The sequence below is a fragment of the Sapajus apella genome, unplaced genomic scaffold (genome assembly GCF_009761245.1).
Source record: "Sapajus apella isolate SASKATOON/1434 unplaced genomic scaffold, GSC_monkey_1.0 scaffold149, whole genome shotgun sequence".
NCBI lineage: Eukaryota > Metazoa > Chordata > Mammalia > Primates > Cebidae > Sapajus > Sapajus apella.
In genome coordinates, this window is record NW_022437089.1 from 605,459 (window position 1) to 633,428 (window position 27,970).

General features: G+C 56.4%; 2 protein-coding genes and 1 long non-coding RNA gene across 7 annotated transcripts in view; 1 reads left to right on the plus strand and 2 right to left on the minus strand.

Annotated features, from left to right (window-relative positions):
- Positions 1 to 2,566: 2,566 nt before the first annotated feature.
- LOC116541230 lies at positions 2,567 to 3,273 on the minus strand. The gene is made up of 2 exons (XR_004264758.1): positions 3,203 to 3,273; positions 2,567 to 2,893 (listed from the first exon to the last, which is right to left on the minus strand). It is a non-coding gene; the product is annotated as an uncharacterized LOC116541230 (long non-coding RNA).
- Positions 3,274 to 6,907: 3,634 nt separating this feature from the next.
- On the plus strand, positions 6,908 to 9,773 carry AVPR2 (arginine vasopressin receptor 2). Of its 3 annotated transcripts, none has more exons than XM_032265248.1 (4): positions 6,908 to 7,466; positions 7,714 to 7,868; positions 8,258 to 9,142; positions 9,251 to 9,773. In XM_032265248.1, the coding sequence occupies exons 2-4, from the start codon at positions 7,844 to 7,846 to the stop codon at positions 9,454 to 9,456; spliced, it is 1,116 nt and encodes a 371-aa protein (XP_032121139.1). In that variant the 5' UTR covers positions 6,908 to 7,466; positions 7,714 to 7,843; the 3' UTR covers positions 9,457 to 9,773. The 3 variants fall into 3 exon arrangements, with proteins under 3 accessions (XP_032121139.1, XP_032121140.1, XP_032121141.1); XM_032265249.1 differs by having other exon boundaries at positions 7,757 to 7,868; XM_032265250.1 differs by having other exon boundaries at positions 7,815 to 7,868.
- Positions 9,774 to 10,041: 268 nt separating this feature from the next.
- Positions 10,042 to 27,970, minus strand: part of ARHGAP4 (Rho GTPase activating protein 4) — a 20,480-nt gene continuing 2,551 nt past the window's right edge. The window contains exons 1-22 of one of the 3 annotated variants that reach the window (XM_032265243.1): positions 25,753 to 27,419; positions 25,146 to 25,350; positions 24,909 to 25,071; positions 24,641 to 24,703; positions 24,147 to 24,329; positions 22,618 to 22,746; positions 22,297 to 22,518; positions 16,318 to 16,419; positions 15,949 to 16,140; positions 15,758 to 15,842; positions 15,564 to 15,591; positions 15,222 to 15,324; positions 13,625 to 13,685; positions 13,418 to 13,495; positions 13,195 to 13,329; positions 12,994 to 13,099; positions 12,660 to 12,893; positions 12,501 to 12,574; positions 12,233 to 12,416; positions 11,938 to 12,030; positions 11,581 to 11,680; positions 10,042 to 10,591 (exon numbers count right to left, since the gene is read on the minus strand). In XM_032265243.1, coding sequence (XP_032121134.1) covers positions 10,358 to 10,591; positions 11,581 to 11,680; positions 11,938 to 12,030; positions 12,233 to 12,416; positions 12,501 to 12,574; positions 12,660 to 12,893; positions 12,994 to 13,099; positions 13,195 to 13,329; positions 13,418 to 13,495; positions 13,625 to 13,685; positions 15,222 to 15,324; positions 15,564 to 15,591; positions 15,758 to 15,842; positions 15,949 to 16,140; positions 16,318 to 16,419; positions 22,297 to 22,518; positions 22,618 to 22,746; positions 24,147 to 24,329; positions 24,641 to 24,703; positions 24,909 to 25,071; positions 25,146 to 25,350; positions 25,753 to 25,759 — 2,781 coding nt within the window. In that variant the 5' untranslated portion in view covers positions 25,760 to 27,419 and the 3' untranslated portion in view covers positions 10,042 to 10,357. Of the gene's footprint in view, positions 10,592 to 11,580; positions 11,681 to 11,937; positions 12,031 to 12,232; positions 12,417 to 12,500; positions 12,575 to 12,659; positions 12,894 to 12,993; positions 13,100 to 13,194; positions 13,330 to 13,417; positions 13,496 to 13,624; positions 13,686 to 15,221; positions 15,325 to 15,563; positions 15,592 to 15,757; positions 15,843 to 15,948; positions 16,141 to 16,317; positions 16,420 to 22,296; positions 22,519 to 22,617; positions 22,747 to 24,146; positions 24,330 to 24,640; positions 24,704 to 24,908; positions 25,072 to 25,145; positions 25,351 to 25,752; positions 27,420 to 27,970 lie in introns of those variants that run through there. The other 2 variants (XM_032265242.1, XM_032265245.1) reach the window with 2 other exon arrangements.

Here is a 27,970-nt window from a genome sequence, read left to right on the forward strand (position 1 = left end):
ATTTGCTTCTTTGAAAAGATCAGGCTGGATGTAGTGGTATTCTCAGCACTTTGGGAGGCAGAGGCAGGTGGATTGCTTGAGTGCAAGAGTTTGAGAGCAGTCTGGGCTGTCTCTACACAAAATACAAAAACTAGCTGGGTATGGTAGCTCATGCCTGCGGTCCCAGCTACTAGGGAGGCTAAGGTGGGAGGATCACTTCAGCTTAGGAGGTGGAGGTTGTAGTGGGAGCCAAGACCTCGCCACTGCACTCCAGCCTGGATGACAGAGTGAGACTCTGTCCAAAAAATTTAAAAAAAGAAAAGAAAAGAAAAGATCATGGGATGCTGAGGTAGGTGGATCACCTGAGGTCAGGAGTTCGAGAACAGCCTGGCCAACATGGGTGAAACCCCATCTGTACTAAAAATACAAAAAATTAGCCAGGTGTGGTGGTGGGCACCTATAATCCCAGCTACTCAGGAGGCTGAGGTGAGAGAATCGATTGAACCCAGGAGGAGGAGGTTGCAGTGAGCCAAGTTTGCAACCACTGCACTCTAAACTGGGCAATAAGAGCAAAACTTTGTCTCAAAACAAAACACAAACATCAATGAAATTGGTAAGTCTCTAGCCAGACTGATCGAAAAAAAAAAAAAAAAAGGATAGAAGATACAGGTTGCCAATATGGAGAATAAGAGAGAGGGAACATCATTACAGATCCTACAAACACAAAAAATTGATAATAAGAGGATGTGGTGAAAAACTTATTCCAATGCATCCAACAACTTAAACAAAATGGACAAATTCCTTGAAAGATACAAATGATGACGGCTCATTTAGTTTTGAAAAAATAGATAACCTGAATAGCCCTGTATCTGTCAGAGGAGGTGAATTTGTAACTGAAAACATTCTCACAAAGAAATCTCCGGTTTGTATAATACCAATTCTATCCAAACACTTCCAGAAAATAGAAAAAGGGAGAACACTTCCCAACTCATTTTATAAAATCAGCATTATACTCATCCCCAAACCAAAGACATTACAGAAAGGGAAACTGTAGACCAGCAACTCTCGTTAATCCAGATGTAAAAACAGTAAACAATGGCTGGGCATAGTGGCTCACACCTGTAATCCCAGCACTTTGGGGGGCCGAGGCAGGCAAATCACAAGGTCAAGAGATGGAGACCATCCTGGCCAACATGGTGAAACCTTGTCTCTATTAAAAATACAAAAATTAGCCGGGTGCGGTGGCTCACGCCTGTAATCCCAGCACTTTGGGAGGCCGAGGCGGGCAGATCACAAGGTCAAGAGATCGAGACCATCCTGGTCAACATGGTGAAACCCCGTCTCTACTAAAACTACAAAAAATTAGCTGGGCATGGTGGCGCGTGCCTGTAATCCCAGCTACTCAGGAGGCTGAGGCAGGAGAACTGCCTGAACCCAGGAGGCGGAGGTTGCGGTGAGCCGAGATCGCGCCATTGCACTCCAGCCTGGGTAACAAGAGCGAAACTCCGTCTCAAAAAAAAAAAAAGAAAAAAAAAAATACAAAAATTAGCTGGACGTGGTGGTGCATGCCTGTAGTCCCAACTACTCGGGAGGTTTAGGCAGGAGAATTGCCGAGATCACACCACTGCACTGTAGCTTGGCAACAGAGTGAGACTCTGTCTCAAAAAAAAAAAAAAGTAAACAAAATTTTAGCAAATCAGGTGTAGCAATATATAAAAAGATGGGACATCATGACCAAGTAGATAAGATTCCTCCCAGAAATGCAAGGTTGCCTCAACAATTGAAAATTGGTCAATGCAATTAACCATATTAACAGAACAACAACAAAAACACCACATTATCTTCTCAATAGAGGCAGAAAAAATTTCTGGGATTACACGCCTGTAATCCCAACACTTTGGGAGGCCCAAGTGGGTGAATCACCTGAGGTCAGGAGTTCAAGACCAGCGTGTAGCCACATGGTGAAACCCTGTCTCTACTAAAAATGCAAAAATTAGCCAGGCATAGTAGCATGTGCCTATAGTCCCAGCTACTCAGAAGTCTGAGGCAGGAGGATTGCTTGAGTCCGGGGAGGTCAAGGTTGCAGTGAGCCATGATCATGCCACTGCACTCTAGCCTGGGCGAGAGTGAGACTCTGCCTCAATAAATAAATAAATAAATACTTGTGATAAAAGCTTTCAGTATACTGGGTGACAGAGTGAGATTATGCCCCTGCCCCAAAAAAAGTTTTTAAAAAGAAAGAAGTTAGACACAAAATACTACATACTAATTTATTTATTTATTTATTTATTTATTTATTTATTTATTGAGACAGAGTCTTGCTCTGTCGTCCAGGCTGGAGTGCAGTGGCGAGATCTCAGCTCACTGTAACCTCTGTCTCCCGGGTTTAAGTGATTCCTGCCTCAGCCTCCGAAGTAGCTGAGATTACATGCGCCCACCATCACACCAGGCTAATTTTTAAAAATACTACATACTCTATGATTCTATTTAAACAAAATTGTAGAAAAGGAAAATCTATAGTGATAGATCAGTGGTTCCTAGGCTTCAGGTAGGGGAAGAAGCCTGACTACAAAGCGCCACAAGGGAACTTTCTGGAATGTCAAAAATGTTTATTCTGTGTCATGAGTGTGGTTGTGGTTACACAACTGTATACATTTGCCAAATCTTATTGAACAGCGCAATTAAAATTAATGAATTTTACTGTATGCTAATCATGTCTTATTAAAGCTGGAAAAAAAAAGTCATTCTGGAGCTGCTGCTGCAGTGACCTGGGGGAGGAACGTGCACGCAGAGAGAGCACAAGGAAGTCAACTGGGAAACCCGGAGGCAATCACCCTGACAGCCCGCTGAGAGCAACTGCAGAACACCACCTCTGGGAAGGAAACGGGGAGGGGCCACTGCCTTAAAAAAAAACCTCGGCCGGGCGCGGTGGCTCAAGCCTGTAATCCCAGCACTTTGGGAGGCCAAGGCGGGTGGATCACGAGGTCAAGAGATCGAGACCATCCTGGTCAACATGGTGAAACCCCGTCTCTACTAAAAATACAAAAAATTAGCTGGGCATGGTGGTGCGTGCCTGTAATCCCAGCTACTCAGGAGGCTGAGGCAGGAGAATTGCCTGAACCCAGGAGGCGGAGGTTGCGGTGAGCCGAGATTGCGCCATTGCACTCCAGCCTGGGTAACATGAGTGAAACTCAGTCTCAAAAAAAAAAAAAAAAAAAAAAACCTCTGCAGATTTGCCAGGGAGCCGCCTCCTGCCTGACTCTCACATGATGACCTGGAGGCCTCAACGCTCACCCTTCTTCTACCTCCCGCCCCTCACCCCAGCACCTGCTGGAGACCCTGGCCCTCCCTTCCACTCCGTGGGGCTCCTAATCTATCCAGTTCCACTGGCCGCCTTCCTGCAGCCAGAAACAGGCTCCGTCCACCTTTCCCAGTTGTTATTCACTCAGGTGAATGGACACAATTAGATGATCATCTGCAGGCTGTCTTTCTGTCATCATTGGCACACAACCACCACACACACTCACACACACCCCTCACGCCCACACCATCATGTGCACGCCTTTACACACACACCTTCACACACCCACACCCTCACATGTGCACACACACCCACACCCTCATACACGCACACACGCTCACACACGCACACCTTCACATGCACACACCCTCATATAGGCGCACACACATGCACACACCATCACACAGGTACACACCTTCACACACACCCTCACATACATACATGCACATCCTCACACATACATTCTCAAACACACACTCATATGCCCACACCCCCACGTGCACACCCTCACACACACCTCACACACATGCCCTCACATGCACACACCCTCACACCCTCACATGCACATGCCCTCACACGCACACACACCCTCACACGCACACGCCCTCACACGCACACACATGCACACGCACACACCTTCACATGCACACTCTCATGCACACACACACGCACACACCTTGACACACACACACACGCACACACCCTCACGCACATGCCCTCACACACACACACCCTCACATGCACACACACATGCACACACCCTGATGCACATACCCTCACACACACACCCTCACATGCACACACACATGCACACACCCTCACACGCACCACCAGATGCACACACCCTCACACACACCCTCAGACGCACACACCCTCACACACACACACCCTCACATGCACACACCTTCACACGCACACATGTGCACTTGCATTTTAGAATTTGTTTTTGTCCCTTTTAATCCCATCCTCCAACTTATTGCTCCTCCCCGTCTCCTGGTCTCTTCATATTCTGCTTCTTCAGGCCACAGTCTCTGTGAGAGCTGTTCCTGTTGATAGGCACTTGGCTCCTTCGTCCTTCCCACTGCCCACAGACTCTGCCATCTGCACATGTGCCCCTCCCACACAATTGGGGGCCTCCTTCTCCATGTCCTTGGCTGCCTCCTCTTTGTCTTCCACCCCTTACAAACCCTTCAGGGCCTTTTAAATACCTTTTCCACCTGTCTGCTTCCTCCATCGCCGCTGCCCAGTGTTAAGTGGGTCACACCATTTCTCTCCTGGGTGACAGCCACAACCTCCACCAGCCTCCCTGCCTCCACCCTTCTCTGCACAAGCCCATGTGCTCCTGGGGCAGGGCCCAGGTCCTTCCATCTCTGCAGCCACAGCACTTGCAGTTGGTGAGCGGAGGGTTCTGACGAGGGGAACTGCTGGATTGAGAGGGACAGTGTCCCTCCAGTCTGCCTCCTGTCCTATTCTGCTCAGACACTGGGCTGGGAGATCAGTGGCCATGCCTTGGCCCTTTCTGCAAGTCTTAGATGGACCAGTGAGAGGCATGCACAGTGGGGGAGTGCGCTGGCAGGAGTGGGGACCTGGCACGCCCCCAGGTATATGCCCCGCCGTTTTTTGTTTGTTTGTTTGTTTGTTTTGAGACAGAGTCTTGTTCTGTCGCCCAGGCTGGAGTGCAATGGCACGATCTCAGCTCACTACGACCTCCGCCTTCCAGGTTCAAGCAATTCTCCTGTCTCAGCCTCCCCAGTAGCTGGGATTACATGCGGGCACCACCATGCCCAGCTAATTTTTTTGTATTTTTAATACAGATGGGGTTTCATCATATTGGCCAGGCTGGTCTCGAACTCCTGACCTCAAGTGATCTGCCTGCCTCAGCCTCCCAAAGTGCTAGGATTACAGGCATGAGCCACCACGCCTGGCCCCACTCTGCCCCTGTTAACGTCGGAGGGAAAGGGCTTGGGGCAGCCTGGTGCCATCCCTGCTGACTCATGTGGACCTGGCATGAATCAGCACAGTCTGCCCTTCTTTTTCAGCACCCAAGGGGTGGCTGCCCAGGGCCTCTCTCCTGGCACAGCTTCATGAAGCGCCTGCCTGTGTGCACCTGCAGCCTCCAAGCCCTTGCCATGGTGGCTCTTGGTTCCTCCTGGGAATCCTGGCAGAGTAGTGCTTGGTCCTGGTCTGGCTTCTTGCATCCCAGAGGAGACTGCCATGGGGGCCCTTCCTCCAGACTCTTCCCCAATTTAACAACAGGAAGTGAGGAGTCCAAGGGGGCAGAGATTACCACAGGCCTGGCCACATTGCTAGGGGAGGCCCCAGCCCACTGCTGAGATCCAGTCGTGTACAGCCTCGTTCAGGCAGAGAAACTGATAAGGAGATGGTTGCCTGCTCACCCCAAAAGGCTGGCATGGATTCCTCTGCCCAGCCAGCTTTAGACAGAGAGAACAAAGGCTTTCCCACGGCCCTGCCAGTCCCCAGCCCTGCCCATCTTATCGCCATAGTTCACCCTCAATCACTAAGTCCCATTGCACAGAAGGGGAAGCAGGTGTCGAGAGCTGGCATGGCCTGTTCAGGGCCACACTGCTGGGCAGGAACCAAGCAGGGGCTGGAGCCTGGCTTGCTTCCCAAGCCAGGGTCCCCAAATTCTCTGCCAACTGAGGGAGGCCATGTCCCATTCCATTGATCTGGGTGCCATTAGGAAGGCCATTTCTGCACTTCTAGGCTAGTGACAGCATGTGGTTATTGGGGACAGCACAAGTATGTGGAATGGCCTGCAGGTGTGTGCATGTGTGTGGGGTGGTATATGGCTGTGTGGTGTGTGCTATACGGGGTGCGTGGTGTGTGTGTGGCGTATGCGTGCGTGTGTGATGTGTAGCTGTGTGGTGTGGTGTGTGTGTGCAGCATGGCATATAGGTGTATGGTGGGTGTGCATGTGTCTGTGATGTGTGGCTGTGGTGTGGTGTATGATGGTGTGTTGTATGTGCGTGTGGTGTCGTAGTGGCAGGGGGTGGTGAGTGCCTAGCACTGTCACTAGAAAATGGCCACCCTGTGTTCCCACCACCCTGACAGAGCCAGAAGGGGCAGGAAGGGGAGGCCCTGGCCACGGGCCAGACTTGAGCCTGGTCTGTGAGGCTGTTTTGGTCTCTGGCCTCACAGGCCAACAGAGAAGACAGACAAACAGGAAGAACGCGGCTGCTTGGGCTGGGCTGGGCTGGGCTGAGCCAGGCCTGGGTGCAGGGTGGGGCGGAGTGGAAAGAGAACCACTTGGATGGGGGCTGGGGGGTGTGGGGCCGGGGAAAGAGAGAGAGGTGTTGGGGGAGGGAGGAGGGCCCAGCCCTGAAGCCCTGGCGGCTCCCCTCTCAGGTCCCCGCACCTGAAACAGGTACAGGGAAGGTGCGCCCACACTCACGGTGTGTTCAAGACATGAGCAAGCGACTCCACGTCATGTGCGTGTTTGTGGCTGTGTCGTGCATGTGAGGGCATGTGTAGCAGGAGGGGGCCCCTGAGCACACGGAGGTCCCCAGCCCCTCTTCCAAGGACAGGTAGTTGCAGGTGGGGCAGGAGGAGGCGGGTGGGGGGTCTCCCTGGATCTCACAGGGGTTCATGCAGCCTGACTTGGCCACCACCCCACCCCTCCCTTTCCTGTTCCTCATCTCCGGCCAAACTGGCCCTAATTGTGGAGGAGGAGGGGCCTGCATGGGTCTGGGAGGGGCCCAGTGAGGGTGCTTTCAACCCCTCCTCGCCTGGGCCCAGCCAGAAGCAGGAGGACCCCAACTTGGGAAGTTGGCATGAAGCTCCCGTGAAAAAGCATCGCAGTCCTGGGCCAGACCCATGCTCTCTGGTCTCAGTTTCCCCACTTATAAAATGGCAATGCTGAACTAAGTGACCTCCCAGAGCACTGCCAGCTCAGACAATCCAGCCGGGGTGTGTGGTAGGGTGAGGGTGGGCGTGGAGGCTATGGCAGTGGGAGGAGGGAGTCCTGGACCTGGACCAGGGAGGCCCTGGGGAAAGGAAGGGAAACGAGAGGCCAGGGGGAAAGGGGGAGGGGGAGGAAGTCCCCTCCTGGCCAGGTCACTCCCAGAGGCTGGGCTGGGCCAGGGCGGGGCAGCCGATGGAGAGCAGATCTGAGCACCCAGCCTTCACACCACTGCCCAGCTGCCCAGAAGCCCAGGAGCCCAGCCAGGTAAGGGGCTGCACAGGCCTGCCCCCCTCCCTGCCCAGCCCCCAGCCCTCTGATGGTGGCCTCTCTTGGCCTCTGTCAGGGCAGGGGAGTTCTGCGTGTCTGCCTGGGTGCCCACTCCCAAACTCGGGGCTTGTGGGCTGCCTTGGGGTCCTGGGCACTGTGTGTCCGTCTGTCTGACCATCCCTCTCGATCTTCCCTGCCCAGGACTAGCCACACTCCCACCTCACGCATGCACACACACCAACAGGTACCAGCCACGCCGGCACCTCTGTAAGGGCTCTGGTCCACAGACCCTGGGTCGTGGGGCTAGCCACTTGGGCAGAGGCTGAGTCTGCCCATCTCCTCCAGGCCCTCAGAACACACGGCACAGCCCCACCATGCTCATGGCATCCACCACCTCCGGTAAGGCTTGTCCCCCATGAGCCAGGTGGGCACAGTGGGTTTGACGACGCAGGGAAGCCCCTCTTTCTAAAGGCCTTCTTCACCCTCGCCTCTGGTGTGCGCCTCTCCAGGCTGCCAACGATCAGGGGGGAGGGTACTGCCCCACCTCCCTGCCAGGGCTGGGGCTGGGGCTGCCCTTCCTCCTGGACCACATGAGCCTGGGGTATGTGTCCCCCATAACATGGCTTTCCCGGAGTCTCCTCTGCTAGAGGCCAGGAAGTGGGTCTCCGGATGGTGGTAAGGGAGGCAGGAGGCCCAGGTTAACCGCAGCCAGGTGGGAGCCTCCTCGAACCTGCGTTCCCCTGCACAGCACCCTCTCTAACCAGGCCCTCTCCCTGACCCCTGCCCAGCTGTGCCTGGGCACCCCTCTCCACCCAGCCTGCCCAGCAACAGCAGCCAGGAGAGGCCGCTGGACACCAGGGACCTGCTCCTGGCCCGGGCGGAGCTGGCGCTGCTCTCCATAGTCTTTGTGGCCGTGGCCCTGAGCAACGGCCTTGTGCTGGCAGCCCTAGCACGGCGGGGCCAGCGGGGCCACTGGGCACCCATGCACATCTTCATTGGCCACTTGTGCCTGGCCGACCTGGCTGTGGCTCTGTTCCAAGTGCTGCCCCAGCTGGCCTGGGATGCCACCGACCGCTTCCATGGGCCGGATGCCCTGTGTCGGGCAGTGAAGTATCTGCAAATGGTGGGCATGTACGCCTCCTCCTACATGATCCTGGCCATGACACTGGACCGCCACCGCGCCATCTGCCGTCCCATGCTAGCTTACCGCCATGGAGGTGGGGCTCACTGCAACCGGCCGGTGCTGGTGGCTTGGGCCTTCTCGCTCCTTCTCAGCCTGCCCCAGCTCTTCATCTTCGCCCAGCGTGACGTGGGGAATGGCAGCGGGGTCGTTGACTGCTGGGCCAGCTTTGTGGAGCCCTGGGGCCTCCGCGCGTACGTCACTTGGATCGCCCTGATGGTGTTCGTGGCGCCTACCCTGGCTATCGCCGCCTGCCAGGTCCTCATCTTCCGGGAGATTCATGCCAGTCTGGTGCCAGGACCATCAGAGAGGACTGGGGGGCGCCGCCCGGGCTGCCACACAGGCAGCCCCAGCGAGGGAGCCCGCGTGTCGGCAGCTGTGGCCAAGACCGTGAGGATGACGTTGGTGATTGTGGTCGTCTATGTGCTATGCTGGGCGCCCTTCTTCCTGGTGCAACTGTGGGCCGCGTGGGACCCGGAGGCGCCTCGAGAAAGTGGGTGTAGCCATGGCTAGGGCTGTGGGGGGTCACTCGGTCTTGGCCGCATGCTTCCATGCACCGCCAGCTGTCCTGAGCCCAGCCTGCATCCCCCTGCCTCCACAGGGCCACCCTTCGTGCTGCTCATGTTGCTGGCCAGCCTCAACAGCTGCACCAACCCCTGGATCTACGCGTCCTTCAGCAGCAGCATCTCCTCGGAGCTGCGCAGCTTGCTCTGCTGTGCCCGGAGGCGCACCCCACCCAGCCTGGGTCCCCAGGATGAGTCCTGCAACACCGCCAGCTCCTCCCTGGCCAAGGACACTTCATCCTGAAGAGCTGTTGTGTGTCTTGCCTCCAGAAGCTTTGAGAAGCTCAGCTGCCTTCCTGGAGTCCACTGGGAGGGGGACCCACAGAGAACAGGCCAGAGCCTGTGGCCCTGAGCTGGTACATTGTATGGCCCTGGACAAGCCACAGCCCCTGCCTGGGTCTCCACATCCTTAGCTGCATGAGGATGCCTCAGGTCAGCTCACTGTGCTGGGTGTGGGAGGGCTGCAGCGGAAGGCTGAGGGGCAGGAAGGAGAGAGCAGCTGCCCCCAGGTGAGCGAGTGGTCCCGGGGGTCTTCTAATCTCTGCCTCTCTAATCCCTCCCTTCCTCCCTCTGTTCTCATTCTCTCCCTAATAAAAGTTGCAGCTCATCCTCCACATGGCGAGGGGTCTCCTTGGATCAGGGTAACAGTGGTTGTGGAGGCAGCACAGAGACGTACATAGACCTGCCCCCCCACACCCACAGTCACGTGCACAGCTCCGGAACCCATGGCGCAAGCGGCCAAGCCTTCAAAGCTGCAGGACCTGCAGGGGAAACTTCTCCAGCCTCCAGCACCCACCTGTCTACCCCTGAGACAGAGAGCTGGCTCCCATCAGGGAGTCAACACATAGGTCTTTATGAATCACAACGCAGTGCTGCCAGGCATCTGAGCAAGGGCGCCCGCCACCCAGCAGCCACTGACCAGCCCTCCTCAAGGCCGCAGAAGAGGGTTTCCCCAGCCTCCTTCCTCAGCTGCCTCCCAAAGAGGCCTGGGCCAGGGCTGAGGGGCAGGCAGGGTATGGGGTGGGCATCCCTATACAGTGGCCTCATCCCACCTCTCTGCACAGGGTGAAGTGCAGGAACCCTGCACTTGCTGGAAAGGGCTGGAGTGAAGCAAGGGGGCTGGGGAGAGTGGCTGGCCCAGCACCTCAGTGTGGTTTGGGGGTGGAGTCCAGGTCCTGGGGCTGGGACACTGAGGGTGAGGCTGGGGCCCCAGGGCCCCGGGAGAAGCCTTTGTTCCTGCCCAGGCGGCTGCTGACCGGGGCCTTTGGGCTTCGGGGCCCAGGGCTGGGAGAGGTGGCAGGTGCTGGTCCGAGGCCCTGGCGGGCAGAGGCCTTTCCCATGAGCTCCTTAAACACAGAGTCCATGTTCTGCGCCACAGCCTAGTGCAGGGAAAAAAAAGGGAGGGTGATCATCAAGACCCAGAGCTCCACCCACTCCCAAAGCAAGTCCCTCAGCCTCAAGGTCACTCTTCCCCAGTGTGCACCTGGCTTCCCTCCTGCCCCCTTTGGTGTCTCTGTCACAGTCTCCTCTGAGGACAGCAATTCCTTGGCTTAGCCCGGAAGTGGGGACCCCTCTCTTCTTGCCTTCATCCTTTCCCTGGCAGAGATCATAGTCCGTCTGCCCACGGCCTCAGGAGCCACCAGCAGCATGAGGGGACTCCCAGGTCAATGTCCTCCCGTGGCATCTCCCGGCTGCCCTGTCCCTGGTCCCGGCTCCTGCTCCTGCATGTCTACCACATCTCCCCAGGCTCCCTAGGCCTGGGGACTCTTGGGCTCTCTCCTCCTCGGGCTTAGCCACTGTCTCCCGGGCTTCTCAGCCGATGGTGCTCACAGAGCCCATGGTACAGAGCACGTAGCAGGGCCCGTGCCAGGACCACGTCTTAAGCCTGAGCTCTGCTCCTGCAAGAGCCACTGCTGCCCCACCCCGATCCCCAACCAGCCACCCCCTCCTGCCTCCCTGCCATCTGTCCCTTTCATCCTCCCTGGCATGTCAAGTGCCTGCCATGGCACCGCCTGTTACCTAGCCCAGCTATAGATGCCAGCCTTGCAATCTGCCCTGGAATCCCCTGCCCCTACCAGGTAAACAGCCTCTACTCAGCCCTGATACTTCCCTGCTCAGAAGCCAAATGTAAATCCCAACATGCAAGCCCTGGGCTCCAACCAGACCACGTGGCCTCTGGCCCTCTCATCCCTGCCTCTGTGGCTGTACCTTGCCATCCCCACCTGCCCTCACATCTTTGCCTTCCTGTGTGTCTGGCGGCAGGTTCCCCTCAGCTGAGGCCAGGGAGTGCAGTTTGGCTCCCAAGGGGAGGCAGAGATCCCCCAGGACAGGTGTCCTCACTTGCCACATAGCCAGTCCTGGCTCTCACCTTATCAACCTCCACATGTTGCTCCAGACAGGCTGGGACCAAGCAGTGTCGCCTGTGTCCAGGGGGTCCCATGGCCTCGGGTGAGGTGCATGGCTCTGGCCTGCAGGACAGACGGGGAGCCTGGTGGGGGCCCTGGGAAGTCCCTGAGCTAACAGGGCAGTGGCTCCTCCCATCCTGGGGTGTGGCCAAGGAAAAGAGGCTGGCCCACTGGTCCCCAAGCTCCTCTAGAGCCTCTCCCTGTCACAGGCTGGGTCACTCTATCACATCCTCATCTCACAACCCCTCCCGCTCCCACATGGCCAAAGCCTGACCCCAGTCTCCCCGGCGTGGGTTCTCCAGTCCCGTCTTCTTGCTCACCGGTGGACCAGCTCTGATGCCAGGAGGCCCTCGGGGCTGCTCTCCGAGTCACCTGCAGTCTGCACGCCTGCGCCCACCTCCTGCTTCTCTGCCCTGCAGTGGAAAGGACCGGCCTGTTTTGAGGGCTCCTTTCCCTCAGGTCCAGGCCAGTAGCCTCCATGCCAGCCAGAAGTGGTCAGAAATGCTCATTCTCCAAGCCAGCCCACACCTTCCGAATCTGACCTGGGGTCGAGGGCAGGCTGGATGAAGGGGAGGTGTGGAAACCCCGAGAGCCCCAAGGGCGAGGCTCACTCACCCCGCAGGCAGCGTGATGTACTTGTGGGGAATGAGGCCCCGTGCGCCCTCGTGCTCTCCCCACCACCAGTCGCTCGATGCCCTCTCGTGCAGCCGCAGCACATCCCCACGCCGGAAGCTCAGCTCCTGGGCCGTGCGGCCCGTGTAGGCAAAGCAGGCCACAGCCTCCACGACCCCGTCCAGGTCTGGTGAGGAGAGGAGGTCCAAGCTGTGGGGGGTGTGGACACCAGGGCAAGGACAGGATGGGGCTCTCTGCCCATTGCCCTCACCATCCTCCTGGGCCAGTGTCTCCGCTTCCAGCTCCGGCTCATTGTCTGCCCCCAGGCTCTCCAGCGGGGCGTCCCTGAGGTTCAGGGTAGAGCGAGGTGGATGAGGGGAGCTCCTCTCCAATGGACCCCCCAGTCCCCTCGGCAGCACCAATGGTGTACCCCAGGCAGCGGGTGGAAGGTGGTGCCATGCACTTCTCGTAGACGGGGCCAGGCAGCTCAGTTAGGGGTGGGAAGACCCGATCGGGCTGCGTTATGAGCGTCTGCACCAGCTGGTTCACCCGGCCCTGCAGCGTCACCGGGTCCTGTCCAGCGGGCACGGGCAGCAGCGTGGGCCCAAAGCACACGGCCAGGTTGTAGGGGTCCATCATGTTCTCATCGCTGTACTGGGCCAGGCTGAGGGGATACTCACGTCACAAGCAGAGAGCCCACACCCCAAGTTCCCTCGCCCCCTCGGCTCCAGCCCCCACCCCAGTGCTCGCCCCGAAGCACTCACTGGTTGAGGAAGGTGAAGAGGTAGCGCAGAACCACCAGGACTGGCGCCGGCAGACGCCCCAGCAGGCGGCTCACTTGCTCCACCCGTGCTGCTGTGGCCTCCAGCTCTGTGGCCAAGGCCACCCGGAGAGAGCCGTGTGAGTGCAGCCACCCTAGCAAGTGCCCTCCCCACAACGGCCTCGGCCTCAGGTCCTGGCCTCACCCGAAGAAGCCAGCAACTCGCTGAACAGGTCCGGGGGGAAGAGTGGGGGCTCCAGGCTCCGGAAGTAGAGCTTCAGCACCCCAGCCACCAAGTCCAGGTCGTGGGCACTGCAGCCTTCCACCAGCGGGTCCTCCCCTGCAGATGGGCGAGTGATGTGGTGGGGGAGGACGCTGGTGTTGCCTGCCCGAGAGCCCCCAACCCCGCCCCCCCTGCCCATCCCCACCTCTCTCGAAGGCATCACGGATCTCTGAGACCCGGAGCTGGGGACCCGACACCCGGAAGATGCCTTCGTGCTGCAGGCCTGCAGGAGGACAAGGAGCTGGTGGGCACTGAGCATCTTCCCCAGCCCTGCCGGGATGGCCTCCCAGGCCAGGTGCCGGGAACTGGGTTCTGGGTGCCAAGATCCTGGGAGGGACTGGGTCCTGCTCACCATTGAGGTTAATGAAGCGAATGCAGCTCTCCACCACCAGGGGCACAGACTGGCCTGAGCTCTGGGGACAGAAGGTGTTTACTTCACTATGGACACCGCATGTCCTGTGTTGTCATTCAATTGCTTTTTTTTCCTTTTTTTGAGACAAGGTTCTCAGTCTGTCGCCCAGGCTGTAGTGCAGTGGCACGATCTCAGCTCACTGCAGTCTCGACTTCCTGGGCTCCAGCGATACTCTGGCCTCAATCTCCCAAAGCGCTGGGATTACAGGCGTGCACCATGAGCCAGGCTGCTTTTATTTTCTCTCAAGAACACATCATTGTTGTTGGCATAGAGGCCTAGCACGCAGTTTCTTTTATTCGCTCCTAGATGTCTGATATTTTTGATGAGGTTTTATTTGCAAATTGCTGCTGGAATATAAAAATGCAGTTCAATTCTGTACACTGACCTTGAATCAGTAACATTTTGAAACTCAAGCTAGGGGTGGTGGCTCCCACCTGTAATCCCAGCACTTTGTGAGGCTGAGGCGGGCAGATCACCTGAGGTTGGGAGTTCCAAACCAGCCTGACCAACATGGCGAAACCATGTCTCTACTGAAAATATAAAAATTAGCCAGGTGGTGCACACCTGTAGTCCCAGCTACTTGGAAGGCTGAGGCAGGAGAATCACTTGAACCTGGGAGGCAAACATTGCAGTGAGCCAAGATCGCATCACTGCAATGCAGCCTGGTCAACAGCACAAGACCCCCTCTCTCTCAAAAAAAGAAAAAAAGTGTTCATTTAAAGATTTGTTGATTCTTTTGAATGGTCTACACACATAATCATATCACTGACAATGATGGCATCAGTTCTGATCTTTCTGGTACTCTCCATGCCTGGTCCTTCCTTCCTTCCTCCCTCTATCCTTCCCTCCTTCTTGGTTTTCTTTTTCTTTTTTTTTTTTTTTTTTTTTTTTGAGACCGAGTCTCGCTCTGTCACCCAGGCTGGAGTGCAGTGTTGCAATTTTGGTTCACCACAGCCTCTGCCTCCCAGGTTCAAGTGATTTTCCTGCCTCAGCCTCCTGAGCAGCTGGGATTACAGGCACGCGCCACCATGCCCAGCTCATTTTTTGTATTTGTAGTAGAGACAGTTTCACTATGTTGCCCAGGCTGGTCTCGAATACTTGGGCTGAAGTGATCTGCCTACCTCGGCCACCCAAAGTGCTGAGATTACAGGTGTGAGCCACCATGCTTGGCCCTCTCTGATGCTTTCTGATATCAGTATTAGTTTTCTGATCTTTCCTGCTTCCCCTCATTTCACTGTCAAGGCCCCCCAGTACCACGCTGGCCAGAAGTTGCAGGGGAAAAGCTTTCAATATCTCGCCCCTAAAAATGCTGCTGCCCCAAGTTTTCTGTACGTTCCCCTTACTAGTTAAGTATGCTCCCTTCCATCAGCGAAGGCCACAGGGAGCCCAACAGAGGCCTGGAAGAGGTCCATCCAGGAAGGTACAGTTGGTGACTGAGACCCTGGGATCAGGCAGCTGCTCCAGCCACAGAGGTGACCCAGGGCTGGAGAAAGACCAGCACATACAGGTGGGCTGGCGTGTGGGGCAGAGCAAGTACCTGGATAAACTTCTCCATGTCTCCCCCAAAGAGTCTCTGGTTATACTGGGAGCTGGGGCGAGGGTGGTGGCTCTTCTGGAATTTTCTCTGCGTGTACTGGGTCCTGTGGTGAATGGGAGCTGGCTCTGAGGGGGCTGGGTGTGGAGAATGGGATGCCCCACCCCCCGCCCAGCCAAGCAGGCTTCTAACCCTCTGAAGTGATTCCACAATCCAGTGGGGAGACTGGGAAATTGAGGCCCAGGGGACTGGGCAGCTGAGTTGGGCCCCAGGGAGAGAAGAGATGGGGGACCACTGCAGTGACCCAGCTCCTCAGAATGTGCCAGGCCCTCATGAACGACTCACCAAGACATTTCCCGCTCCTCCTTGTCACCTGTGGGGTGGAAGAACACTGGTCTGCCTCTCAGGCCAGGGGTCTTCAATGCATTCCAGAGAAAAAGGCATGGAAAAGGGCCAGGGACAGGCAGGCAGGGAGGACCTCGGGCCAGATAGGGTCCTGGGCAGGGGAGAGGCAGGGAAGGGGGCAGCGCTGGGCCCACCTCGCTGAAGGGCCTCCTGCAGCTTCTCGTGCTTGGCCTGCAGCTTGGCAAGTATGCTGCGTCCACTCAGATACTCCTGGAGTTTCTGCACAGCCCCAAGAAGAACCCAAAGTTTAGCTCTGGCTTGAGCCCCTCCCTCTGCCCCAGCCACGCCCCCGTGGGTCCCGCCCACCAACCCAGCCCTCCCCCACCGTGATATAGAAGGTCTCAGTCTCCTGCTGCTGGCCACGCCTCCGGCCTGCCTGCCGGTTGCCTGAGTCTGAGCTGGTGGACTTGAGGGACTCGGTGGAGGGGTTGGCCTGGAAGGAGTCGAGCACATCCCCGTCGTCCAAGGCCACCACCTCTAGCAGGGCCTGCAGCGTCGCCTTCAGTGTCTTGTTCACCTGCGCAGGAGACCGCACAAGGTTGGTAAGGGGTTAGGGGCAAGGAGGGAGACAGGAAGTCCAAGTCAGAAGGAAGGGGCCAAAGGGAGGGGGCAGGCAGGGTGGCCACTTCCAACAGCAGACTGTACAGGCTCCAGGTCCCCGTCTTCCCCCCAACCCCAGGTAGGTCGCCCAGACCTCCTCTGTCTCAATGGTCTGTCGGTCCAAGCGGCTCTGGATGTTCTGGGCTCTAGGCAGAATCTCATCCCGCAGCTCCATTTCAATGCAGAGCTCAGCCACCTGCAGAGGGCAGCGGTCAGGGGGCTGAGGGCTAGGCTTGGACAGCAGGTGCCAAGATCCCCAGGGCATGAGAGATGCAAGCACCCTTTTGTGGCCTGGTGGCCGGGCACAGGACCACCAGCCCAGACACTCAGCTGAAGAATGGCAGAAGTGAACACTTGCGTCCAAACCAAGACGTGTACGCAGAGCTTCATGGCGGCACCACTCATCCGAGCCCAAAGGCAGGCGCAGCTGGAGTGTCCACCAACTGATGGATGACTAAACTCAGCATGGTCTATCCAAAAGAGGATTCGGTCACAAGAAGGAATGAATCCATTTATGTAAAGTGTCCAGCCAGGCAAATTTAGAGACAGGAAGCAGAGGAGTGGGTGCCAGGGGCTGGAGAGGGGAGTGGGGAGTAGTGGCTAATGGGTACAAGTCTCCTTTAGGGGGTGAAGAAAATGCTCTGGAATTAGATGGCGATGGCTGCACAACTCTGAATATACAAAAAAACCACTGAATTGTACTATTTATTTGGCCAGTAGGGTGATTCATGCCTGTAATCCCAGCACTTTGGGAGGCTGAGGCAGGCGGATCACGAGGTCAGCAGATCGAGACCATCCTGGCCAACAGGGTGAAACCCTGTATCTACTAAAAATACAAAAATTAGTCGGCCATGGTGGTGCATGCCTGTAATCCTGGCTATTCGGAAGGCTGAGACAAGAGAATCACTTGAACCAGGGAGTCGGAGATTGCAGTGAGCCGAGATCATGTCACAGCACTCCAGCCTGGCGACAGAGCGAGACTCCATCTCTAAATAAATAAATAAATAAATAAATAAAACTATGTAAAACAGAATGGTGGCCCGACGTGGTGGCTCATGCCTATAATCCCAGCACTTCAGGAGGCTGAGGCAGGCAGATAACCTGAGGTCAGGAGTTTGAGACCAGCCTGGCTAACATGGTGAAACCCAGTCTCCACTAAAAATACAAAAAATTAGCTGGGCATGGTAGTGCGTGCCTATAGTCCCAGGTACTTGGGAGGCTGAGGCAGGGGAATTGCTTGAACCCAGGAGGCACACATTGCAGTGAGCCAAGATCATGCCACTACACTCCAGCCTAGATGACTCCATCTCAAAAAAAAAAAAAAAAAAAAAGAAACAGAATGGCCGGGCATGGTGGCTCACGCTTGTAATCCCAGCATTTTGGGAAGCCGAGGCGGGTGGATCACCTGAGGTCGGGAGTTCAAGACCAGCATGACCAACATGGAGAAACCCCGTCTCTACTAAAAATACAAAATTAGCTGGGCCTGGTGGCACATGCCTGTAATCCCAGCTGCTCAGGAGGCTGAGGCAGGAGAATTGCTTGAACCCGAGAGGCAGAGGTTGTGGTGAGTCGAGATGGCGCCACTGCGCTCCAGCCCAGGCAACAAGAGTGAAACTGCATCTCAGTCAATCAATCAATCAGAATGGTAAGGAAGACTGGGGTCCGAGACACAGCAGGGAGGGCCCAGCCCCACCTCTTCTATAGGGAAAGGAGTGGACAGAAAAACTGCTCACTCTAACTGGACAGACATAACTTTCCCTGTGGCAAGACGAGAGCATCTTGCCTCCTGGGCAGAGTGGGGGCCAACACTTTAGGAAGGAAAGAATTACTCTTTTAAGCAAGCAAACATCCAGAAAGCTGCCATTAGTTAAAACTGAGACTGAGGACTCATCTGGGGCTAAACACTTGCCCTGCTCTCCATCCTCACCAAGCCCTGTCATACAGGACTGCACGAAGGCACAAGTCACAGAGAAGAAAGGAAGGCCATTCTGAGACGGGCTCCCACACGGCTGATCCTCGAGGACATGGGACTCAGTGAAAGGAGCCAGTCACAGAGGGGCCGGCACTGTAGGATTCCACTCCTGCGAGGGGCCTCACAGGAGAGCCGTGAACTGCTGGGGGACGGGCAGTAGAAGGGCGGGTGCCGGGGCTGAGGGGTGGGGAGTTGGGCTGAACGGGGCCAGAGCTTCAGCTGGGGAAGATGAACAGGTTCTGCGGCTGGATGGCGGAGATGGCTGCACAGCACAGGAGTATGCTTATGCCCGGGACGCACACTTAAACATGGTGAGCATGGCGTGTTTTACGAGATGTGTATTTTGCCACACATTTTTTTTTTTTTTTTTTTTTGAGACGGAGTTTCACTCATGTTACCCAGGCTGGAGTGCAATGGCGCGATCTCGGCTCACCGCAACCTCCGCCTCCCGGGTTCCGGCAATTCTCCTGCCTCAGCCTCCTGAGTAGCTGGGATTACAGGCACACGCCACCATGCCCAGCTGATTTTTTGTATTTTTAGTAGAGACGGGGTTTCACCATGTTGACCAGGATGGTCTCGATCTCTTGACCTTGTGGTCCACCCGCCTCGGCCTCCCAAAGTGCTGGGATTACAGGCTTGAGCCACCGCGCCCGGCCGCCACACATTTTTTTAAAAGTCCATCTAGAGTGGGCACGGTGGCTCATACCTGCAATCCCAGCACTTTGGGAGGCTGAGGTGGGTGGCTCGCTTGAGCCCAGGAGTTCGAGACCAGCCTTGGCAATATGGTAAAACCCCTTCTCTACCAAAAATACAAAAATGAGCCAGTCTCATAACCCGGTCTCAAAATTAATTTAATAGTTAATTAAAATTTAAAAATAAAATAATCTTAGCCAGGCATGGTGGGTGGCATGCACCTATAGTCCCAGCTACTCGGGAGGCTCAGGCAGGATGATGACTTGAGCCCAGGAGTTGGAGGCTGCAATGAGCTGTGACCACACCACTGCACTCCAGCCTGGCAACAGAGCCAGATCCTCTCTCTAGAGAAAAAATAAGTCTATGTATACCCTAGGGAACACTGAAATTTGATCCCTTCCTTAAACTCACGGGATCAGCAGAAAACTAAAGATGTGCTGTCTGGAAAGGATATAGCAGGGATTTGGAGTCAGGGACACTGGTCCCAGCTGAAAAAGATGAGTACAGCAGCCCTGACATCGGGAGCTGGCCTGGTCCTATCAGCCTGGAAATGTCCCAGAGCGTCAATATCAGGCAAGGCCAGTGTGTGACCACGATGGGCAAAGACAGAAACAAGACCACCCAGCGATCATGTCTGAGTGAGGACAAAATCAAGAATTTCTTCCAAGCCACAGAATCATCCCTCCAGCCTGGCATCCCTGTCTCCTTCTACATATGATTCATCAAGACATCCAGACATACAGTTACCCCTGCTTCCAGACAGCATCCCGTCCAAGGCCCAGCCCCACTTCCCTGGGCACTCCCCCAGATCCCCTAAGGCAAGCCTAAGTCCTCTGAGGCCCTTCCACCACCCTCTCGCTGAGAGGCCCCAGGCTCCCCCAGAGCAGGACTCCCTTCATCAATGGGGATTACAGCCGTCCCTGCTAGGCTTTGGCTGGATGCTGTGGAACTAAAACCAGTTCCAAGGAAGTAGTTCCAAGGAAGGTCCATACAGCAGAGTGAGCTCCCAGCCCGCTTGCCCCCTCCTCCCTGGACAGGGTCAGAAGAGTTTCTACTGCGGAAACTGGCCGGGCCAGGAGGAAAGACCACAGACATCCACATTTGGGGGGGTATATGTTCAGACCTCCTCTTAAATATGAACTGATGATGAAGAATCACCAAACAGAGACCGAAGCAAGAAAACAGAGCAAATGCAGGAAGAGGAGAAAACAAAATAGGACGTTTCTGGCCGGGCGGTGGGTCATGCCTGTAACCCCAGCAATTTGGGAGGCTGAGGTGGGCAGATTACCTGAGGTCAGGAGATGGAGACCAGCCTGGCTAACATGGTGAAACTCTGTCTGTCTCTACTAAGAACATAAAAATCAGCCGGGTGTGGTGGTGCGTGCCTATAGTCCCAGCTACTCAAGAGGCTAAGGCAGGAGAATCACTTGAATCTCGGAGGTGGAGTTTGCTTTAAGCCAAGATCGTGCCACTGCACTCCAGCCTAGGCAACAGAGCGAGACTCCATCTCAAACAAAAATAAAAAATAAAATAAAATAAAACAAATAAATAAATTAGCCAGGTGTGGTGGTATACCTGTAATCCCAGCTACTCAGGACGCTGAGGCAGGAGAATCGCTTGAACCCAGGAGGTGAAGATTGCAGTGGGCCAAAATTGTGCCACTGCACTCCAGCCTGGGCGACAAGAATGAAACTTCATCTCAAAAAAAAAAAAAAAAAAAGTACTGAATTCATGAAATAAGAATACAGGGTTGGCCAGGCACGCCTGTAATCTTAGCACTTTGGGAGGCCGAAGCAGACCAATTGCTTGAGCCCAGGAGTTTGAGACCAAACTGGGCAACATGTTGAAACCCTATCTTAACAAAATATAGAAAAATTAGCCTGGCGTGGTAGTGCAGGCCTGTAGTCCCAGCTACTCAGGACGCTGAGGTTGGAGGACCAGAATGTCGTGTCCGCAGTGAGCTGAGATCAGATCACATCACTGCACTCCAGCCACAGTGAGAGTGAGACCCATGTCAAAAAAAAAGAGGCAGGGCATAGTGGCTCACGCCTGTAATCCCAGTACTTTGGGAGGCTGAGGCAGGTGGATCACAAGGTCAGGAGTTCAAGACCAGCCTGGCCAAGATGGTGAAAACCCGTTTGTGCTAAAAATACAAATACTAGCCAGGTGCAGTGGCAGGCGCCTGTAATCCCAGCTACTCGAGAGGCTGAGGCAGGAAAATTGCTTGAACCCAGGGGACGGAGGTTACACTGAGCCGAGATTGTGCCACTGCACTCCAGCCTGAGTGACAAAGTAAGACTCTGTCTCAAAAAAAAAAAAAAAAAAAATACGAACATTTTCAGATGTGCAAAGTCAGGAAACCCTTGGTGAAGGCTTCCACCAAAACAAGGGTATCAAACCAAGAAATGCTGCCGTGGAATCCAGAAACCGAACACCGGGCAGGGGAGCGCCGGGCCAGCAGCTTCAGAGAAGGCCTAGAAGTGAAGCCGTCCAGACTGGGGGGCTCTGGGGGCAACACAGAGGAGAAAGTGGGCCCCACAGGGTGCCTGGTGCGGAGGACAGTGTTCCATTGAGCAGCATTCCTGAGGCGAGGCTGTTATTAATTCCGGAAGAAAAACTGTCCAAGCTGAAGGACATGTGATCCTAATAGTACATGGCACAGCTGCCAACAGTACCTGTTGTCATGGTGATTTAAACATTGAATGTTCATTGAGCCAAAAATTCTGGGATAAACTCGCTGGGAGAAGAAGAGGCAGGGAAGCATGCGGTGGCTGTGGGAGATGCTGGTGGTGCTTGGTCGTCACTGGCCAATGGAACACGGCTGCTTGACGCTTGAAGGGGGCGCCAGAGGCATCCGTAGGAAGACTAGAGGTGGAGCTAGGAACATGAGGGGTGGGTTTGGGAGCGGCTGTGTCCCAGCGGAAGCCCTGGTGAGGCTGGAGTCTTCGGAAAGGGGCCCGATGTAACCCCAGGTCATCACCAACACCCATCAGGGTGAACTGCTAAAGGAAAAAGCAGCTGGAGGGAGAAGTGTAAAGAAACCCGATTCCGAGGTTGCATGAGCCGAGCTCACACCACTGCACTCCAGCCTGGGCGACAGAGTGAGACTCCGTCTCAAAAAAAAAACAAAAAACAAAAACAACCGATTCCATCTTACCGCGTGTATGGTTCATTTCCTCCCAGGTTTGTGTCACAAAATTTAAAAACAGAGTGAAACCAGCCTAGAACAATGTACGGGCAGCCACATGGCCACCTGCTGCACGGGGTGAACAGTTAAGTGTCTTGCCCTCCTTGGACACTTCTGTAGCAGCTGCACTGCCTGGGACCACGGAGAGCTTGGATTCCACCCCACCACCTGCCATTAGTGAAGGCCAAAGAATGCTGAGCCCAGCAGGGGGTGACCCTCACCTCATCCCCGTCGTGGGGCTGGTAATCAAAGCGCAGTGGGGGACAGAAGGCGATAGCGTGCACCTCGAGCACCTTGGCCTTGTCTCCTGGAGGATCCAGGGACTCCACGGCTTCTTCCAGGCTGCCCAGGCCCTGCACTTGAGAGGCCTGGGCACGGCTCTCAGCAGCCATGTAGCTCCGGAGCACCTGCCCTAGGGCCAAGTGGAACCCTGTGTCGCAGCACTGAGGGAAACAAGGACATGCTTGTGTGGGCCCTGGAGCCTCGGCCTCCCAGCCCCAGGGCACTGGGCACCTTTTCCCACCCGTCCACCAAGGACTCACGTCCATGAGGTCCAAGACGTCACGCAGGTAGTAGTTCCTGACGGCGGCGTTGACGCTGGCCAGGCTCAGCAGGTACTCGTTGCGTGCCTTTGTGCACTTGAGTTTGTGCTCCATGAACTTGGCCTGCCGCTACTCAAGACAATGCAAGCCCACCGAGGTCATGAATGTAGCCAGTGCCTTTTATCACGTCCCCTCCCACTGTGGACAGCTACACCCAACATCCCCCAGGTCCCGTGAATTCAGCACAGCCCAGAAGTCCTGCTGCCTTCCTCACGCCACAGTCCACAGAATGCCCAACCCAGTGCCAGGAGGTGACCTGACTGCCCGGTTGTTCACCCAGCAGCGCTCTGCCACTCCTCACAGAACTATTCACAGATACCTGATGAGTGGAGGGTGTGCATGGCACCTCACCACGGAGGGTGCGTCAGAAACCCAGCTTGGAGCCAGCACACAGGTGTGTAGCTGGAAGCAGTCATTGGCCTCTGGGGAGGCTGGGGCTGAGGGGGAACGAGCACCCCAAAGGTTGGGGATAGATCATCAAGGACCATGAGACAGAACCTGCTGGCACCTGGGTTCTAAAGCTGGCATTCTATTTTTTTTTTTTTTTTTTTTTTTTTTTGAGACAGAGTCTTGCTCTGTCACCCAGGCTGGAGTACAGTGGCGCAATCTCGGCTCACTGCAACCTCCGCCTTCCAGGTTCAAGCAATTCTCCCACCTCAGCCTCCCAAGCAGCTGGGATTAAAAGCACCTGCCATCATGCCCGGCTAATTTTTGTTTTTTAAATAGAGACGGGGTTTCACCATGTTGGCCAGGCTGGTCTCGAACTCCTGACTTCAGTTGATTCACCCACCTCAACCTCCCAAAGCACTGGAACTACAGGCGTGGGCCACCGTGCCCAGCTAAAGTTGGCACTCTCACCACAGCAGCCAGGGAGACCTTCCCCCGACACAGCCAAACTCTGCTATTTCCTCTAAGAACACTTGAGGTGCTCGGCTCCCTCCTCTGCTCCCAGAGTCCCAGACCATCACCCCCAGCCCCACACAGCCTGACCACTCCATCCACGCATTTCTCAACCTCCTCACTCTCTCTACAGGGTCCACCTCGATGACCCTTTCTCCATGCATGTCACCCGATCACCCACCCTAAGTGTCTTCTCGCCCCTCTGAAACCTTACAGAATGGCTGGTGGAACAGCAGAGCTGCAGGGGCCCCGCCTGGAGCGTGCAGAGGCTGCATGAGGCTGTCCAGGGCCAGACAACTGCTCTCCCCGCTCTCTCAGGCCCCGAGAGCCTTCCACATGGAATCCCTGGAACCTGATGGCACTGTCCTGCCATTCCCACCCCCAGCCTGGGGAAGTCACCAGAGCCAGCAGGGTGAGTGGGTGCGGGCCCTCCACTCGCAGGTGAGAAGGGTCTTGCTGAAGGGGTGCAGTTCTCCCCTGCACCCAGCCCTGCCTCCCCCTCAACACAGCAGGTCCTAGTCAGGGCCCATAGCCCACAGGCTTGCTTCTGAGGTGCCCTCCAGGCCCACCTTCTCCACCAGCCGCCCACTCTTCTTGAGGGAGGTCTTGCGGAGGGGCCCTGCCTCAGTGGCCGCAGCGGTGGCAGTGGGTGCACTCCGGCCTGCCCGCTTCTCCTCCTGCCGCTCGGCCTCCCGGAGCTTGGCCTCAGCATTCACGCTCTCTGTGTGATACACCTGGTACGTCTTCTTGGCCTGCAGGGACACCCAAAGCAAGGCGGCGCTGCTGAAGGTCACAGCCCAGCCACTCCCCAACCCTCCACCCCCGCCCCTCTGGAACTTGAACCTCAGAGCTGGGCAATCCCATGTGAGCACCTGGCCTAATGCCCTGTGCCTAGGGAGAGGGGGCCTTTGCCCCTTAACCCCCAAACCCAGGACTCCCCTAGGTGCACACTTCTCCCTGAGCCTGGTTTGGGGCAACGTGATGGTCTGGGGATTTTCCTCCCTAATGAGTATCATTTCTCCCTGAACTGTTGGGATGGGCCCCTCCCCAGCCCTGTCCTCACCGTCTGGAGCTCTGAGACCACCTCCAGGAGCTCATCCTGCAGCTGCTGCTCCAGATCCCTGCTCTAGAGGTGGAGGCAAGGGTGAGCACGCCACAGCTCAGAGAGGCACCCACCAGCACTCGAGGCTCTGCCCAGCTCAAGCCCCATCTGGGGGGCACACAGGTTCACTCTGCCTGGTCCCCACCTGGCCTCCGGTGCCCTCCCAGCCACAGCACCTCCCAATCCCAAAGCCTCGAACACCTCCCATAGCCCAGGGTGAGAGCCTCACCTTCTTGACCAGGCGCCCCACGTCCTCAGCAATGTGACTCAGGCGCTGGGCCAGGGGCCCGGCCAGCACCTCGCTCAGGGCCGCGCTCTCCCGGCTCTGTTGCCGCGTGTGCTGCAGCAGCACTGCCCAGCAGTGCAAGGGTGACAGGAGGCAAGGCTCCTTCCTGGGGGTAGAGGGCACTGAGAGCCAGGAGCGGGAGCGGGGCCCTGCCATGGCCCCTGCCAGCACATCACCTACCTGAAGCTTTGGTGCTCCCGGCTGCTCCCCAGGCGGCCTCCGCGGCTGGAGAAACGCTCCGCCAGCTTTTCCAGGCCCCGGGAGTACTCCAGCTCCACCTCGGCGCGTCGCCGCATGAACTCTGCCAACTCCTGCAGCAGCTCCCGCCGCAGCTCACCCTGCAGCTCCAGGCAGCGCAGCTGTTCGCTCAGCTGCCAGCGCATCTCTGTTGGGAGACCATGGCTCAGGCCTGACCAGCACGCCCTGCCTGGGTCAGCCAGGCCAGCATGGGGTGGGAAAGGCAGAGACACACAGACCCTGATCCCATCTGCTCTGAGGGCTCCTTTGGACTTAGCATAGGCTGAAGGCAGGAGCTAAGAGGGGAGGAAAGGGCTAGGCCCCTGCAGGCAGATCTGGCCTCAGCTGTCCAGCTGACCTCTGCTGAGGCTAGCAAGAGATGGCCAGACCCACCCGGTTGAGGAGGAAGGGGAAGGGTGTCCCAGCAAGAGGGGAGAGCCGTGCAAAGGCCCGGAGTGAGAAGGAGCAAGGCCGCCCTGGGAAGGGTGAAGCCCACCATGGTGGGTGAAACGCAGACCCAGCCCGTCTCACCCCAACACCAGCCAGGCACCTTTCATTTTGACTTCCCGTCTCTCCGTCGTTCCTGGAAAGCCCCTGAATGGCTTCCCCTGCCACTTCCTTCCCCACTGGTACCCAGGCCCCAGGAGGTGGCAGCCTCCCTTGCAAACACACAGATACACAGCACACAGATCACAGCACTGCTCAGGGCAAGCCTGCAGCTAACTCGCAGTCTCAGTGGCTGGGGAACCCTGCCCGCAGGCCCCAGGGGAAAGGGCAGTCCACAGTGAGGGCTTCGTGCCAGAGAGAGCTGATCCAGCCTGATAAGTGAAAGGCCGGGGGAGGGAGCTAGCCCCTGTCTTCTGTCCCCACTTCCCACTCCTAATCACCCTGCCCCCACCCATGCAGACAGACAGCCCCACCCAGGGCCCCATACTGCCAGCCTTTTGCACCCTATCACTGGCTTGATTTGGCAATGCTGCTTCCCTGACACAGGCCTGAAGCAAAGAAGTACCCGCCCGGCAAGTTTAAGCAACCTGCAGAAGACGCTTTTGCCACCTGCTGAGTGCCCAAGCAGGTCCCGAGTAAATAAGATGATATCTCGGCCTCTGGCCAGCAGGCTGCCCACCTACTCATCACCATCCACATCCCGAGGGAGGGACATGAATTGATTTCTTCATTAAGCAGGATGTTGATTATGCACCCATTCTGTGACAAGCACGTTCTAGATACAGAGGCAAAGAGGGTTGACCAAGTGTCTACCCTCCTGGAGCTGGGATTGGAATGGGGGCACAGACGCATGTCCGTGGACTGATGGACACACAAAGCAAGATCAAAGCAGGGGCTGGGGGGGTGGCAAGGAGCTCTTTTTAAAGGAGGGTGGTCAAGAACAAGACGCATCGTTGGAGCAAAAAGCTGGAGCCCGCTACGAGGCGTGCCGGGGACAATCCGAGAGGCTGGTAGGGACAGATGGCACAGAGCCCATGGTCTAGGGAGAATTCCCAGCTGGACTCCGAGTGAGAGAGGTGCTTCATTTACAGGCCCCACCGCACTGCCTGGTGGAGCCCAGGTGGCAGCTACTGCACTAGTCCAGGCAAAAGACTGCAGGGTTTCAGACCGGAAACAGTGGGGGAGGACTCCGCTGGGAACAGCTCAATCTCGTTGGATTTCTGTCCCACCAGTGACTTCCCAGGGGCTGCTGCATGGAGACCCTGTGGGTGTGGCCTGCCCAGCATTCCTACCTCCTCTCCGATCTCCTCTTGGAGAACGTCCGCTCCCTAGTCTCAGCCCCCTCGACTCCAGGTGCCCCAGCCCTGGCTGCATGCATCACTCACCCCTCTGCCCCTCCACTCCCTGCCCCCACAAGACTAGCCAGGTGAGGGACCCAGGAGACTGACCCTTCCAATGGAATCACCGAAGAGGAGAGCTCTTCCCACCAGGGGATCAAGCTGTGTAAGTGGAAGCCTGGGGCGGGGGACCTTCCGACAAAGCAGAGCAGAGCCCATGGTACCAAGGGAGACAGATAGAGAGTGTTCTCATCCTATCAGACGCTGGCCTCCTGTGGTTGACTGGTCAGCTACAAAGGCCGGGTGGGGTAGGCGCTTATGCCATTTGAAATCAGAAGACTCCTCACTGAATCAGTTTAATGTTTTGTTTTGAGATGGGGTCTTGCTCTGTCGCCAAGGATGGAGTGCAGTGGCGCCATCTCAATTCACTGCAACCTCCACCTCCCGGGTTCAAGCGATTCTTTTGCTTCAGCCTCCCGAGTAGCTGGGACTAGAGGTGCCCAACACCACGCCCGGCTAATTTTCGTATTTGTATTTTTAGTAGATACAGAGTTTCACCATGTTGGCCAGACTGGGTCTGAAACTCTTGACCTCAGGCGATCCACCCGCCTTAGCCTCCCAAAGTTCTGGGATTATAGGCGTGAGCTACCTCGCCCAGCCCAGTTTAACATTTTTTTGATAAAAGTAAATTTCGCCGGGCGCGGTGGCTCAAGCCTGTAATCCCAGCACTTTGGGAGGCCGAGGCGGGTGGATCCCGAGGTCAAGAGATCGAGACCATCCTGGTCAACATGGTGAAACCCCGTCTCTACTAAAACTACGAAAAATTAGCTGGGCATGGTGGTGCGTGCCTGTAATCCCAGCTACTCAGGAGGCTGAGGCAGGAGAATTGCCTGAACCCAGGAGGCGGAGGTTGCGGTGAGCCGAGATTGCGCCATTGCACTCCAGCCTGGGTAACAAGAGTGAAACTCCGTCTCAAAAAAAAAA

Coding starts and splice junctions, on each gene's coding strand:
- AVPR2 (XM_032265248.1), top strand. CDS start 7,844: ATGCTCATGGCATCCACCACCTCCG. Junction 7,869..8,257: donor CATGGCATCCACCACCTCCG/GTAAGGCTTGTC, acceptor ACCCCTGCCCAG/CTGTGCCTGGGCACCCCTCT. Junction 9,143..9,250: donor CCCGGAGGCGCCTCGAGAAA/GTGGGTGTAGCC, acceptor CTGCCTCCACAG/GGCCACCCTTCGTGCTGCTC.